The 14,686-nt window shown below is 50.7% G+C and overlaps 3 protein-coding genes across 3 annotated transcripts in view; 2 read left to right on the top strand and 1 right to left on the bottom strand.

Annotated features, from left to right (window-relative positions):
* SARNP (SAP domain containing ribonucleoprotein) overlaps window positions 1-2,977 on the top strand; it is a 66,151-nt gene extending 63,174 nt beyond the window's left edge. Inside the window, exon 12 of the transcript XR_003121926.1 lies at window positions 2,717-2,977. The gene's annotated coding sequence lies outside the window, so the exon portion shown is untranslated. The remainder of the gene's footprint in view (window positions 1-2,716) is intronic.
* Window positions 2,676-12,266, bottom strand: GDF11 (growth differentiation factor 11). The gene is made up of 3 exons (XM_025403682.1): window positions 11,794-12,266; window positions 6,570-6,967; window positions 2,676-6,054 (listed from the first exon to the last, which is right to left on the bottom strand). Exons 1-3 carry the CDS (start codon window positions 12,233-12,235, stop codon window positions 5,674-5,676), a joined length of 1,221 nt encoding a protein of 406 aa, XP_025259467.1. The 5' UTR covers window positions 12,236-12,266; the 3' UTR covers window positions 2,676-5,673.
* The window catches only part of CD63 (CD63 molecule), a 21,275-nt gene continuing 18,843 nt past the window's right edge, over window positions 12,255-14,686 (top strand). The window contains exon 1 of the mRNA XM_025403689.1: window positions 12,255-12,273. The gene's annotated coding sequence lies outside the window, so the exon portion shown is untranslated. The remainder of the gene's footprint in view (window positions 12,274-14,686) is intronic.

The raw sequence follows: 14,686 nt of genomic DNA, 5'->3' as shown, positions 1-14,686 counted from the left end.
TCTTTATCCTCTATAACCTTCCAGAAAGATATTCAGCCTTACTTGCCAGGATTCTCTTCTTGAAGCCTAATTATTCTCCTCACTCATCTTCCCCCAGATCTTTGAACAGTGTTTTCCAATTGGTGAGGATATTTTTTTTCTTACTAACCTTTTTCTTCCCATTTCAGCAGCTGTTCCTGTGTTGGTCAGAAGTCTCTAACCTCCGAGCCAGATCAAATCCTCCCCTTCCTATCTCGTTATAATCATTCCCCACATACTCTTTGAACATGAATAGTTCAGGATGCCTTTTTCCCAATTCAGTTTTAAAACAGTAATTCCATTTGGAGATGGAACAGACATTGAGGCTTGTAATTGTTTACCTGAGATCTTAGTACCCTTCCTTCCTATCCCCCAGTTTCCCTACTGTAGCTGATCCAGCATCCAGATGTGGTTAACTGATTCCAATTCCTGAAGCTGTGACATTCTCTGCATACCTGGAAGCTCTTAATGAGGGAGTCTATAAAAGCTGTGGGGAGAACTAGCTTCCTCAGCTGTAAATCTGTACTTTTTTATGGTTCTCTAGGATTATTCTCTTTTTTTCCACTCTCACTCTAAACTGCCCAGCCCCTCACCCCATCTCTTAAGAACTGCTGAAGATAGAGGCTAGAAGCTTCTGTGAGGATGAGGGCTATAGGAAGGAAGGTGTGAATAAGGTCAGGACTTCTTGGTGTTGAGCTGAGTTTTCTTGCTGTGTCTGACATGAGGAGTGAGGGAGGAGCTTAAGGGAGGATAACTTTTTTGCTGTTCTCTTATATGATTATTGGAATCCCCCCAAAATTTAACCTCCCCTTCTCTTGCCATATCTAGGCTTTTCTTGTTTTTCCCTCCAAAGGGATTGACAATTACAGATTTCACATCTTTCCAGATTCTTTGAGCCCAAGGTGTCCCCAACTTTCTTGTTATCTCTTTCCCTTATGTTGTTCCTGTATTTAGGTTTCTACCTCCTGGATCACTTTTAATAGGATAGATTAGAATGTAATATTGTTTAGCAACTACTTAGGTTTAATTTCTTGTTCTGCCACACTAGCTCTGAGACCTTGGGCCGATAATCATTCTCTTTTCAGACTGTACCAAAAGGAACCCCATTGTGAAGGTTGCTGTGTGAATGAAGTGATATTCTCATATCATGTATTCACACTACAATTTGATTACCATAATTTACATAGTAATCATTTAATAAATATTAGCTCTTAATCTTACTGGGTGTCAGGGTACTATGGAAATACATATTTCTTTCCGAGTAGGTTCTAGCTAGGTGTGAGTGCCCTAGTTTGAACATGTTTGTGTGTGCATACACCCAGTTAGCAGTTGTATTTGGAGAAAAAGAAAAGGCAGAAAGAGTCCCATTCACTCCCTCAACCCCAGCTCACTGGCAGGAAAGCTGGACATTGTTGCTTTGGAGCATTGACTTTCCTGCTTCTGCTCCACTATAGACCAGAAGCTGTAAATGCCACTGCCTGCTGATTCTTAGCTTGGGGCCCCTGCCATTTAAAATATGGTCAAGGTCAGAGTATAGGATAGCTTCTCATGCCCTTAGTTGGAGGATGTTTTAAGATAAAGAAGAAAAGACTTGTAAAAAGTCATCTTGAGTGGTTGGTCTCTTTTGGGTGTTCTCTCAGTCTTATAGGAAACAAGTGAGCCACGGGGAGAGAAAACCCATTTTCAGCTCAAGACAAAGTTAGGGGTAGATGTGGATATAGTTCCCTTGGGAAGATAGAATACATAACACTTCTGCTACTCAACCAGTTCCAGCCTCAGTCTTGTAGTTGGTCTCCGGTAGGGTCAATGTGCTGATAGAACTGATAAGACAGGGAAGGCATGGCAGTACACTGAACCCTCAGCAGCCCTGTCCCCAATTCTGGATCAGGTTGATGTCACAGGAGCTTTCCTTATTTTTATTTTACTTTTTTTTTAGAGACAGTGTCTTACTATGTTGCTCAGCTTGGAGTACAGTGGCTATTTACAGGTCCAATCATAGCACACTGCAGCCCTGACCCTCTGGCCTCAAGTGGTCCTCCTGCTGCAACCTCCTGAATAGCTGGAACTACAGGAGCACACCACTGGGTCCTGCTTTCCTTATTTTTTAAAAATGTGAGTCAGGCAATATTCTTTTGCCATTCCCAATTCATATGCCCGGGGAATTGTGCTCTAGTTACATGGGAAAAAATTTTACAGTGAACTGAAAGAATATTTGAGATGCTATTTTAGCCACTCTTGTGTAACAAGACAAGTTGGATGGCTATGTTGGTTTACAGATTTTTGTCAAACTTCGTTGAGGAAACCTAGGAACAGGGACTGCAGGAGAATAGAACACTAGCTGGATCATCTCAAGAGAATCTTTAGATCTTCCATTCTGTGGAGGCTGGGAGAGGGGTTTTGTAGTCTTTGGGACTGTTTCGGCTCAAGCTTTTTAGAGAGGGGTTGTTCTAGTTGCCCCCAGTTTCCTGTCCTCTTCCCATCCTTCCTTGGCCTGCATGTCCCAAACCTCATACCACCATGCCCTTAGTGTTTTCTGTCTTGCTCCAGGACCCCATCTTCTTAGTCATTGAATACGAGGTTTCCTGTCTCAGATCCTCTTCACCTCTGGTTCTCCAAGGTGTAAATGTGGCACTTGATTAGGGAGAAGAGCTCAGCACTGAATTCTAAACTCTTTGACTGCTTTTATTTTTTTTTTCAGGTTCAAGTGCTGGATTGTGTCATGTGACCATCCCAAAACTCAGAGCACCCTATGGCCATCTTTGCCCTCTGTCACATAACTTGAAAACTGCCTGATGGCCTTTTTGCAGTGGTTCCCTCCAGGAAGCCTTGATCTCAGTTGAAGAAGTTCTTTCCCGGCATTCCAGTGCCCCTGTCAGCTCCATACTCCTCAGACACCCTTAACAAAGGCTGTCATGCACACAATGTAACAAATACACAAAATAAATGATAATTACACTAATAATGATATGTTCAGAGGGGCACTGGCCAGGTCCACACATATCATAGGTGGGAGGGGCTGCTAACTCCCACTGGGTTGCTGAGCTGTCCCCCAAGCCCCTTTACTCCATGCCTCTTTGGGGGTAGGGAGGAACAGGGGAATGAGAGTTCAGCTCACAGATTTATGTTCATAAGAGAAAGACCCCTGCCCCCGCCACCACACACACACACAAAGGTCTTTATTTGGTGGTATTAAAGGGGCAGTATTCTAAGTGTCCCCCATATTTAATGGCCCAGCTCTCTAGAATCTGTAGAAGGAAGATATACCTGATGCTTATTGCCCAATCCCTACTCTGCGAAGATCAAGAGGCATTTGACCTTGGAGGGAGATATCATCTGTTCTTCACTTCTCTGTTCCTTTCCTTCCACCAAGGAAATGTGAGTGGTGTTGATGGCCGGGTGTGTCTTGTTCTCCAGGATTGGGGCAGAAGGAAGGATGAAGAACAGGGCCAGAGAGGCTTGGGGTTAGCATAGCTGCTATATGGGTGAAGGCAAGCTGAAGAGCCTAACAGCCCCTGCCCATTCCTCTACTGAAACACCTTGTTTCACTTTCTCACTATAAGAATAGGAATAAGATGTTAAAGCTCACCCACATCACCTTCTCAAGGGTGGTCACATACCTTTGCCCCTTCCACCAACTGGCCAAGAGGGAGAGTCATGCTTTTGGGAAGAATGAGCCATCCAGGTTTGCTCACCAGCTTGGGCTTTACTTTAGTTCAGTACTGTTTTTATCAGACCCGTAACTGCTGGCTCTACTTAGAGTGACAGTTTTGCTGAAGGTTCTTACCCCACCTCTCCTGACATCCTCTAAGCTCTTGCCTGGAGCCAAGAGGCGTGGTGGTGAAGTAAGGATAGGGTGTGGATCAGGAGATTCTCAACTTGGCTTCTAGGCACTGTCCAGCTGGGAGGCAGAGGGGAACTTGTACTCTGAAGCCTGTGACTCCTCTTAAGCCTCACATCTCTTCACCACTACTCTGGTGCCCTGGTTATCTGTCCCACAGCGAGAGGTATTTTATGTCCATAAAGTGCCCGTGGTAAGTGCTCAGAATTCATCTCTTGGCTGTGGCGGGTGCTGTCATTTCTCATTCCATTGAGGGGAAGAAACTGAGGCACAGCGAGTCCAGAGGAGAATGGGTCAGGGTTGTGGGAGGAATTAATGGGCCTAGCTAGTAACTTGAAATGGCAACCAGTCTCTGCCTGCTTCCTAGCCTTCCAAACCCGGGAGTCTCCATCCTTCCCATCCTCTGTTCTAACTGGCCTTGTCAGATGCTTTTCCCCACTGTACTTTCCCCTCCCTGCTGCCAGGTACTGTTAGATTCCAAAAATAAAAGGAAAATAATTATACACTCTGCTTCCTTGATCTCCCCTCTTCCACCCTGAGCTTTTGGGGTTAGGGGACTAAAATATCCCCCTTCCAGAATCCCTCCCACCTTGGTCTGCTGGCCTTATTCCCTAGCCCAGAGCAGTGATTTGGATTCAAATGCCCTGTAACCTTCAGCCTCCTTACTGCTCCTTTCTTGACCTCTCCTAACGCTTTCCAGACCCAGGGGACTCTAGGGTCTCTATACTCTTTCTTATTGACCTGAAGATAGAGGCTGGGAGCAGGGCCATTCCAGAGGCTCTTTGGTCTCTCTCTTGGCTGAGGGAATTTGGGCTTAAGCAGGCTGCACCCTCTGGCTAAGTAACTCAGTATCATGAGGGTTGACCTGAGGGTTTAAAGTAGCTCTCATCGTATAGATCCTGGATGTTGAGGGTTCTCTCTCCCACCCCTCTATCCCCAGCTCTTAAACCCTAAGCTCTTACTATTTCCATGACAACTGGCTTAAATTCAACCCATTTGGCTCAGAAAAGGTTGAGTTAGGGTGATAATGGGTTAGAAACTAAACTTCATGTGTCGACCCTCTTGCCCTTTACTCCCATTCCCAACCCTGGAGGCTTTATACAAGTGCTTAAGTGGGTAGGTGTTGGGGAGAGCAGGGTTTGGGGAATAAGGGATAAATGGGGCACAGTGGGCAGGGGCCCTCCTATTCCAGTAAAGCCAAATACCAAAAAAATGAAAAGTCACAATAAATAAATAAATAAAAATTCCCAAATCCTTTTGCCCCTGCCCTCACTTCCCTTCCCCTAGCCACTGTGGAGGGAGAGAAGGGAAAAAGAACGGACTTTTGATTTCTTCTCCTACTGAGTAGTCAGGGGATCTCCCCAAACTATACCAAGCCCCTCACCTTGCCAGTGGAAGAAAGGAGGCTTGGTGTGGGGCTTTCATTTATTACTCCATTTCAGTCTCTTTCTCAGTGTTTTGTCTCTGCCTAGTCTGTCTCTTCTGCCTCTCTCTCTTTGCCTTCTCACTGCTGCTCTTTTTGTTCCTCTGTCTCTATCCCTCTGTCTCTACATCTCTCTGTCTTTTTGTCAAACCTTCGCATCTGCAAACTTCAAACACTCCCCACCCTGACTATGCCCCTCCTTCCCCTTTCCCCCAAACCCCTCACCCCTCAATACCCACTTGCCTCCCTCTGTTGTATTGCACACTGCTTGGTCGGGGAACAGGGTGTGATGTTCATGGGAAGAGTGGAGGGAGCTCTAGGGCTTGGGGGAATGGGGGCAGGGCTGGGGGTCTTGGGGTAGGGTCTGTGGGGGAGGCATCCTCTATCCCCCACCTTAAGAGCAGCCACAGCGATCCACCACCATGCCAGGGATCTTGCCGTAGATAATCTGCTGCTTGTCATTGAAGTAGAGCATGTTGATTGGGGACATCTTGGTGGGGGTACAACAGGGCCCAGCAGAGCCTCTTGGATTGGCCTGCTGCACCAAATGGGTATGCGGATATTTTTGCATGAACATGTACTCGCACTGGCCGGAGCAGTAGTTGGCCTTGTAGCGCTTAGGTGCGATGATCCAGTCCCAGCCGAAAGCCTCAAAGTCCACTGTGAGGGGATATCGGCAGCAGCGGGACTCGCTTGAGTGCTCGTCGCAGTCCAGACCCAGGTTCCGCCGGGAACGTTTTGTGTTCTCTAGGACTCGAAGCTCCATGAATGGATGCTGAGGGTCAGGGAGAGGGGAAAGAAATGTGATACGGCCCTGAACAGTTCCTCTTCCCTGTTCCTTTCCCACCTGCCAGGGGCATCAGAATAGAGACCGCTGACTTCTCAGCTTTTCCATTGCTCCCACCCCCAGAATTTATCTTCTGCCCACTTTTCTTGCCAGCTAGCTAGCTCTCCTTCAACTCACCATCTCTAATTCTTACTCTTCTGGCAAACTGACCCCCGTCAGCCCCTTGGCCCAGTGCCTCAACAGCCAGTTTTTGTGTTCTCACAGCTCTTCCATTAACTGACACCTTTACCTTCAAATCCAGTTTTCAGCTGTTGTCTGATTTGGATCCTTGAGAAGTAACAGTTGCCACCCCACTCCTCAGCTCCTCTAGAATGAGCTCCTGACCCCAGAGAAGTAATGCTAGACCCCAACCTCCTTCACATTCCTTGTCTACCTTTTCCAATGTAACCCCATCTCCTCGGGGCCAGGTTACACATATCCACCACCTCAGGCCCCCTGCTCACCAGCCCCTCAGCTCCCGGCCCCAGGGAGGTGACAGCCAGGTCTGTGCCACTGGGATCAAAGGCGTTGATCTCGATGCCCCAGTTGCTCTGTGGCTGGCGGAACCAGCTGTGTAGCACTTGCTTGAAGTCGATGCTCTGCCAATGGCCTGAGCGTGAGTGCAGCTCAATCTTCAGTGAGCGGATACGGATGTGACGCCGGCCTCCGCCCCCTCCCCCTGCGGTCCCTTCCCCAGTTAGGGGTTTTAGTCGCAAAATCTGCAGGTAGACTGTGGCTGGGCGGGGTACAGGCCGTAGGTACACCCACAGCTGGGCCTTCAGTACCTTTGTGAACATCACCTTGGGGCTGAAGTGAAAATGGCAGCAGAGAGGGCTGCCATCTGTCTGTACTGCTGGGTCCGCTGATAAGAGAGAAGGGCACAGCATCAGCAAAGGGTGTTTGTGTAGGGTATCAGTAGTCCTGGGTGGCATTGGCAATCTGGACTTCTCAGCCTGACTTTTCCAATTCTTTACCCTTCTCCCATGCCTGTCTTATAACATGTCTCTGGTACCTAAAACAGCACTTCCTCTATAGTATGATGGCCCTATAAGGCCTTACTGATATGTATTCATTTCCTAATCCACTTGCCCTAATATATAGATTCCCGTCTACCAGATAACCTGCAAAATTATTCCTCCACCACCATCCTTACTGGCCTCCAACTTTTCCCAGCATGTAAGGCTCCAACATTTTCTGAATCTTTGAAGCTCTTTGTAGAAGCCATACCTCCTATCACACCTGCTGCCCTTACGTCACCTTGCCCCCTATCTGCTCTGACTTACCTGCTGGGCAGGTAGAGCCTGGCACATCCCTCCCCCACAAAAAAAAAAAAAAAACACAGATGGCCTCAGAGAGGGGATAACCCAGGGTCCAGATAGGGAGCATGAGCTAAATTTATCCCATTATGTAAACCAGAATTCAGATCTAGGCTTCTTGCCTCACTCCCATTAGGAATAACACCTAGCAAAATGGAACTATCCAAGCACTTCCTATACATCTGTCTCCCCATTCTCTCCTAAGAAGTTTCTTCAGCTGCTGCTTCATCATCATCACCATGACTGCTCCAGCTCTTGAGGAAAGGAATAATTACCTTCATGGTGTTGCCTCCTATTTGCCTAAAGCACCAGAAATAATATTAAATACACCAGATCAACTACAATGCCTTTTTTCTCCCCTGAGCTTCCTTTGGCTTCTCAGTCTAGTGCCGGTAGGTCATGACAAAGTTTTAACATCCCAACTTTACATTTTGACCCATTTCTCCTTGCTCTGGACCATAAATTGATCCTTCTTGGGTCTAATGAACAATTCTCAATAAATATCTGCCTCTGCTTCCATTCCAGCTCTTCTTCACTGCCTTTCCTAAGTCAGTTGGGAGTGCCCTACAACATGTCTCCATTGGACAGTATATGTCTATCCTCACTCTAGATAGGAAGAATCAGGAATGAGCTTCCAGAGCCATAGAAGCAGAGTCAGGAAGTCTGGGCCTTTAAGTATCCTCCCCATGTCTTGAGTTCTGCAAAATCAGGATGGACTTAGGATGTCCTGTCAGCTCTTCCCCACTCCCACCCTGGGAGAAAGAGGACCTTCTAAGTGAGATGAGGAGGAAAATGCTTAATGAACTTCATATATTCAGGATATGATACCCAAAGTCTCTATAGCTTTTTTTTTTTTTCCTTGATTATTCTCTGAGGTCCCAGGGCCCTGGCAGTCCAGTTATTTTACTGGCTGGAGCTTCAGGGATGGTGCAATGGAGTAGGGTTTGGGGAGTGAGAATTCAGAGATTAGAAGTAGCTGGGGTAGGGAAGCTACTAGTGAGATGGGGAGTGACAAGCAACATCCCAAATAGCATACTCTACCTAATTTCAGCATAGGAATTGCCTGTTTTCTTGCCATTAGGTACTAACCTCCATGAGAGTAGACACTATGTTATTCATACTGTGTCTGTTTTGCTCACCATTGTAGCTTTAGTGCCTCCCATAGTGGCAGACAGCACTCAGTAAATACACAGTCAATGAACTCCCTAAACTCCCAATCTTAAATTATACAGGCAAGTGCCTGAAAGTTCTTCCTGGCATCTAAATTCTGTTCTTTGACTATAATTGAAGTGGGTTTAATCACTGCCTGATTCCTTACTAACCACTATATAACTTTACTAAACTTAGTGTGATATAATTCTTGCTTCACATGAGTGCTAAGCATTAACTAGAGAATGTGAAAATAGAAAACAAACAAACCAACATTTATTGAGAAGCTACTACTATTTTCGCATTCTCTACTAAGCTCTAAACATAACCCTCCCTCTACCTAAGCTGATCCAGGGTTTGAAGATGAGGGCTACATCTAAGTCTTTGGTTCCATGTACTTGTCCCCCAGTGGACAGGGGACAGTCAGTGCTACAAGGAGGTAGGGCATAGGGAAAAAGGAAAGAGCAGAGAGAAGAGCCAGGGGAGAGACTGGAGATGGTGAGGGAGATGAGTTAAGAGTTGAAAGCAGATGAGTAGATATAGGGAGAGAAATAGAGGCTAGAGTGGAAAAATGCAGGGGATAATCATGGCAAAGGGAGAATAAGTTTGGGAGTTTGAGAATCCTGATGCGGGGGCAGTGATAGAAAGGAGTGGGTGATGGTTAGAAAGCTAAAGGTGGGAGGAAGCTAAACCTAGTGGGGTAAAGGAGAGAAAGGATAGAAAGGGTACAGACGGAGGAACAAAGGAGAAGCAGGTAGAGCCACAGAGGGAAACGGGGCTCGAGAGAGTCCCCAACACACATATGCCGAGCTCTGATGGGGAGGAAAAGGGGCCACATCTGTGTTGAATTGATCGGGCTGGTGGCAGGCAGCAGGTCAGGTTTAGTAGGCGGCGCTGGTGGGAGAGAGAGGTCACTGCACTATTTTCAGCAAATGCCCAACCCCCTCCCTGCACACCACCTCCCCTTCCCCCCACCCTAACCCCCCCAACACACACACTCCCAACCATGGCTGGAAGGCCTAAGGGCAGGAGGTTGGGCTGAGAGGGCAGGGGCCTCTTGGTGTGGGGAGGAGAGAAACTCAGGGGCTGGGCTTGGCTCCCAGAAGGGCAGGGGGCTGGGTTCCCAGGATGAAGGCTCGGTGGGAGAGCCTGAGAGGGTAGAGGGAACTAGGGCAGGCAGAGCAGCCTAGGAGAGGTGGGGGCTGGGGTCCAGGGTTGAGGGCTGGGGGAGGGGAGGGAGGGGGAGGGGAACGGAGGCCATCTCTGCTGACAAACACCTCCCCCGATTAGCAGAGCACAAGTCTCTTATTAAAGCGGGTCCCTGGGGATTAGACTATAAAAGTCTCTTTTTCCTTTTCCCCTCTCTCCCTCCCCTCCCCTCCCCTCCACTCCCCCTCCCTCTCTTAAGAGCTCAGCTAGGCTCTTAAAGGGGACGTACAATACCTGGCCGGAGACCCAGTTCCCTACTTGCACAAGTCCTGGGGTGGCACCAGAGTGGAAGTTGGGATGGGATCCCACCAGCTGGTGTCCCCTCCCCACCCACCCAGGCCTCACCTGCACAGCCCAACTCATGTAGGCAGGGTCCCTTCACTTCGTGTATTCCCATTGCCAGAGCTAACTCTGGTGGGCTCGGGCCTGTTGGTTAAGGGATGCTAAGGATATTTAGGGGCAAGGGGAAGTCCACAGCCCCATCACCCATCCTGGAAATCTTCACACACTACACCACATAGACTAGAGTATCTTTTCCCTCTGTAACCTTCATCTTCCAGCAAACTCTTGATCTGAATTCCTCTATAACTCTGTTTCCTAGAAACCCCACCCCCTACCCTCAGTCGATCTGAGACTGATCCTACTAGCTTCCATAAGCAGAAGCCTTAAGAATAGAAGGGAAACTGAGGAACCCGAGACCAGATCCCCATGCCTCCCACCCCCACAGCCAGTTAGTTTCCTGGTTCTTTGAGCTTAACAGCCCCGACCAAGTATTGTGGAATTGAGAGGTCTGCAGAAATACCAGGGGCAGTGTGAGGCACTCAGCCCCCCAGATGCACACCTGGGTTCCTGTGCCTCTCCCATGGGGGTGGGCCACTGGGACTCCCCTCAGCCCCCAGCTTTTTATGACCCATCTGCCAATAAACCAGTCTCCCCCGTCTTCTGTTCACAGCCATAAAACCAAACTCTGTGTGTGTTGCAGGGGGCTGTGGGAAGGGGGGAACCTTGCCAAACCACTAGGGAATAAGAGAGGCCTGGTTCCCTGTAGTTGGGGAGGGGGGAGACCTCAGTGGGGGAGGAGGAGAAGGAGTCACCTGACCCTAGGGAGAGCTGGAAAGGGCGGGGGGGGGGGGGGGGTGTAGTATTCGCCTGGATTTTCCAGGTCATAAAATTTAAAAGCAGCTCATGTCTATTATATATGTTCATCTTCCGTTTGGTCAGGGGCTCGGATGCCTGGGTTCCCGCTCCCCCATCTATTTCTCTTTTTTCCTAGGTCTTCCTCTCTCTCAGGTCCAGCTGCGGTAGGGGCGGGCAAATAAGGGATGGAACACTAAGGTTTGAGTAGCCAATGAGTGTCCTTAGCCCCCAGCGCAATGGAGTTGAGTTCTCTGAGCTCGGTCAGTATCAAGAAGGCACAGCTTTTCCACCCCTTCGGATACCCGGTCTGAGACAAGGCTCAGGATGGAAAGGGTGCCAGCTGGGTTGCCAGGAGGTGTACAGGCTCTGGGACCCTATTCTTGGGAGAGAGCACACAGTTCTCTGCAGCCGAGTGGGCATGCTGCGAAAGGAGCACGGAGTGGGGAGTTAGCGCCAGGGCCACTGGGAGGCAGGGAGCACTGCAGTCCAGCTGGGGCTGCGGGGGTCCTGCAGCCTCCCGATTCTGTTCTCCAGCCTCCCAGCCACGGCTCTTCAGGACAGAGTCGCTGCCCAGCCCCAGCTTCCCCGGACTCCAACAACGGTCTTTTTCGCATACTGGGGGTGGAAGGCAGTATCTCGAAACCCGCCCCATTTCCCCCCGCCCCAACCTCCGGAAACTGGGCGTGCATACAACTTTGCAGCCCATCTCCATCGCTCGAAAAACTTCTATGAAGTAGCCCCCGCTCCCTAATTCGTCAAGTTTTCGCAGGAAAAGCTTCTGGGCCGGGGCAGCAGGGAGCGCCCCGCTTGGAGCAGAAGGCGCCCATCGCGGGGCCAGAGCCAGCACCCCACTGCTCGCGCCCCGCAGCCCACTTACTCTCCTGGGCCATGCTAATGACGGTCTCGGTGGTGGCGTGGTACTCGTCCTCCTCCAGGAAGTCCTCGGGCTGCAGCGCGTCGCCCTGGAAGTCGTGTAGGTCCAGGATCTGCTGCAGCGGCGGCGCCTTGGGCAGCAGCTGCTTCACCACCTCGCGGCTGATGTTGGGCGCCTCCTTGAGCCGCAGTTTGCTCAAGATCTGCGACTTGATGCTCTCTAGGCGCAGCTCGCGGCTGTGCTGCCGCCACACGCACACGGGGCAGCCGTCCGGCTCGGGCGCCACGGACGGGGCTGGCCGGCTAGAGCGCTCCCCCCCGACCCCCGCCGCTGCCGCCGCCGCCGCCGCCGCCGCCGCCGCGGGGCCCTCGGCCGCCTCCCCCCGGGGCCGCAGCTCCAGGGCGAGGAGCAGGAAGCCCAGCAGCAGCGGGGCCGCGAGCACCATGCTGGAGGGGAGGGGAGGGAGGACTGGGGGGCGGGGACGCCGGAGTCCCGCGGGGAGGGGGCGGAGGGAGGAGGGAGGGAGGAGGAGGGGGTCCGGGCGGCGCGGGATTGGGGGCTGCCCGGCCGAGGGGGGACCCGGGGGGCCGGGGGCGGCGGGCGCGCGGGCGGGGCGGGCGGGCGGCCGGGGCGGGCGGCTGGGGGGGCCCGAGCCCGGGCCAGGCCCTTTATAGCCCCGGCCCCCGTGTCGTCAGCGGCCGCGATTGGCTGCGGAGCCAACAAAAGAGGCAGCGCTGTCATCCGAGGCGAGAGAGGGAGCCGGAGAGATCCGAGGAATAGAGAGAGGGAGGGAGTGAGGGAGCAAGGGCCAGAGAGAGATGAAGAGACAGAGATATGAGGGGGCGGGGGGGGGGGGCGGATATAGGGGAAAGTCAGAGCCAGAGAGACCAAGGAGAATCAGAGAGAAAAAGGGGGACGAGACAGAGATAGGAAAAGGAGGAGGAGAGAGAGGGAGAGACAAAGGAGGAAAAGAAGAGTCAGGGGGAAGATGCAGAGGTGAGAGACTTAGCTAGAGAGGGAAATAGTGTGTCTGTGGGAGACACAGAACCAAGGAGGAGAAAGACTGGGACAACTAGTGGGAGAGTTAGAGTGGAGACAAAAATGGGGAGAAGAGGGGTACCACTAGACAGGGGGAGACAGAGGTCTACAGAGCCAGACCACAAGAGATCGGGGGTCATGGAGATGGGAACAGGGGCAGAGGAACACAGGACAGAGGAGTGCCCTGGGAAAGAGAGGTGGGGAGAGAAATCAGGATTGGGGAGGAGAGAGAGGGGCACAGACAGGGAGATACCAAGGGAGCCCCTGAGGAGGTAGGTGCAGGGGATTGGGGGTGGGGGAGAGGAAAAGCAGAAACTCCTGAGAGAAGGAGCCACGAGAGTCAGCCTCGGTGGGAGCACGGAGAGCCCAGGGGACAGAGGTGGAGAACTTGAGACCAGAGGAGCTCTAGCCATCAGCGGTAGCCCAAAGAAGATGCTCAAGGAAGCCGTGGAAGGAAGCATCAGGCTAGGCTCATCAGAGGGATTAAGGGGACTAGGAGAGGAAGAGGTCAGGGACAACCTAAGAAGGTGGAGAGGTGATGGGAAGAACTGAAACAGAGGGAAGACATAGAGCTGGGAAGACTGTGAGCTTGAAATTGGGGCTTAACAGGGCTAAGGGAGTCAGCCGGCTGGAAAAGGCAGGAGCTAGAGGCCACTGGGGGAGGGGTGGGAAGGAGATGGCTGGAGGCTGCTATACTTGGGGAGAAATCTGGATTTCTGGATTTCTAGCTATATCTTTGGATCTGCAGGGTCTGAGAAGTCTGAGAAGGGGATGGAGGTTGCAAGGGTGAGCATGGGAGAGAAGTCTGCGCTCAGATGCACGAGATGAAATACAGATGTGGGACCAGCCCTAGTCTTCAGGTGTGACCCTGGACACAGCCAGAGAGCAGAGTAGAACAGTACTAAGGTGAAAAACTGTTTTGAAGGTGCTTAACTTCTGACTTCAGGTTTTCCAGGCTTATTTCTGGATCTGAAAGCCCTGGAGCAATAGTCAAATCGAAAATGTTTAGGTCACGCTGGGTACGGTGGCTCATGCCTGTAATCCCAGCACTTTGGGAGGCCGAGGCGGGGGGGGATCACGAGGTCAGGGGATCGAGACCATCCTGGCTAACACAGTGAAACACTGTCTTTACTAAAAATACAAAAAATTAGCCGGGCGTGGTGGCGGGCGCCTGTAGTCCCAACTGCTGGGGAGGCTGAGGCAGGGGAATGGCGTGAACCGGGGAGGCGGAGCTTGCAGTGAGCTGAGATGGCAGATGGTGCCACTGCACTCCAGCCTGGGCGACAGAGAGACACTCCGTCTCAAAAAAAAAAAAAAAAAAAAAAAAAAGAAAAAAGAAAATGTTTGAAGGAATCAGGTCTTGCTAATTTCCTGGCATCCACAATGTTTATTTAATAAATTGATGAACTTTATTATTGGGCTTCTCACAATAGAGGGGCATTGGTTTCCTCTCTGGAATTAAAGCCCAATAAGATATCTTAAAGTTGGGCTGGCATAGGCATCAGGAGTACCAGACATAAGGATACAGTTGGGTTGAGGAACTGGAGTAGAATAAGGGAAGAAACTGGGGATCTGGGTATGAGGGGAGGAGGTTGGGTAGAGGTTAGGAGGACCAAGCTGGGCAAGCTGGGGAGCTTTGAAGAGACAATCCATTTCCATGGGCAACAGAAACTGAAACCAAAGCAGACTGGAATAAAAACTTAGACAGCTTGTTCCCTCCCTTGCTTTCAACCAAGACATGGGCATTTCAGTGTTTCATCAAGTTTCTTCATCTATAATATGGGGGTCACAATTCCTACCCTTAACTGGTTGTGAGGATTACATATAAGCAATTGATAGTGGCCTTCATGGGCTTCTT

Source organism: Theropithecus gelada, chromosome 11 (genome assembly GCF_003255815.1).
Source record: "Theropithecus gelada isolate Dixy chromosome 11, Tgel_1.0, whole genome shotgun sequence".
In the NCBI taxonomy this organism is placed as follows: domain Eukaryota; kingdom Metazoa; phylum Chordata; class Mammalia; order Primates; family Cercopithecidae; genus Theropithecus; species Theropithecus gelada.
This window is presented reverse-complemented; position numbering and strand designations above follow the sequence as displayed.

Bases quoted from the DNA above. Each gene is read 5' to 3' on its own strand.
- GDF11 (XM_025403682.1), bottom strand. From the start codon at position 12,235: ATGGTGCTCGCGGCCCCGCTGCTGCTGGGCTTCCTGCTCCTCGCCCTG. The intron at 6,968-11,793 runs GTAAGTGGGCTG...CTCTCTTATCAG, and splicing joins CATTAGCATGGCCCAGGAGA to CGGACCCAGCAGTACAGACA. The intron at 6,055-6,569 runs GTGAGCAGGGGG...CCTGACCCTCAG, and splicing joins GGCCGGGAGCTGAGGGGCTG to CATCCATTCATGGAGCTTCG.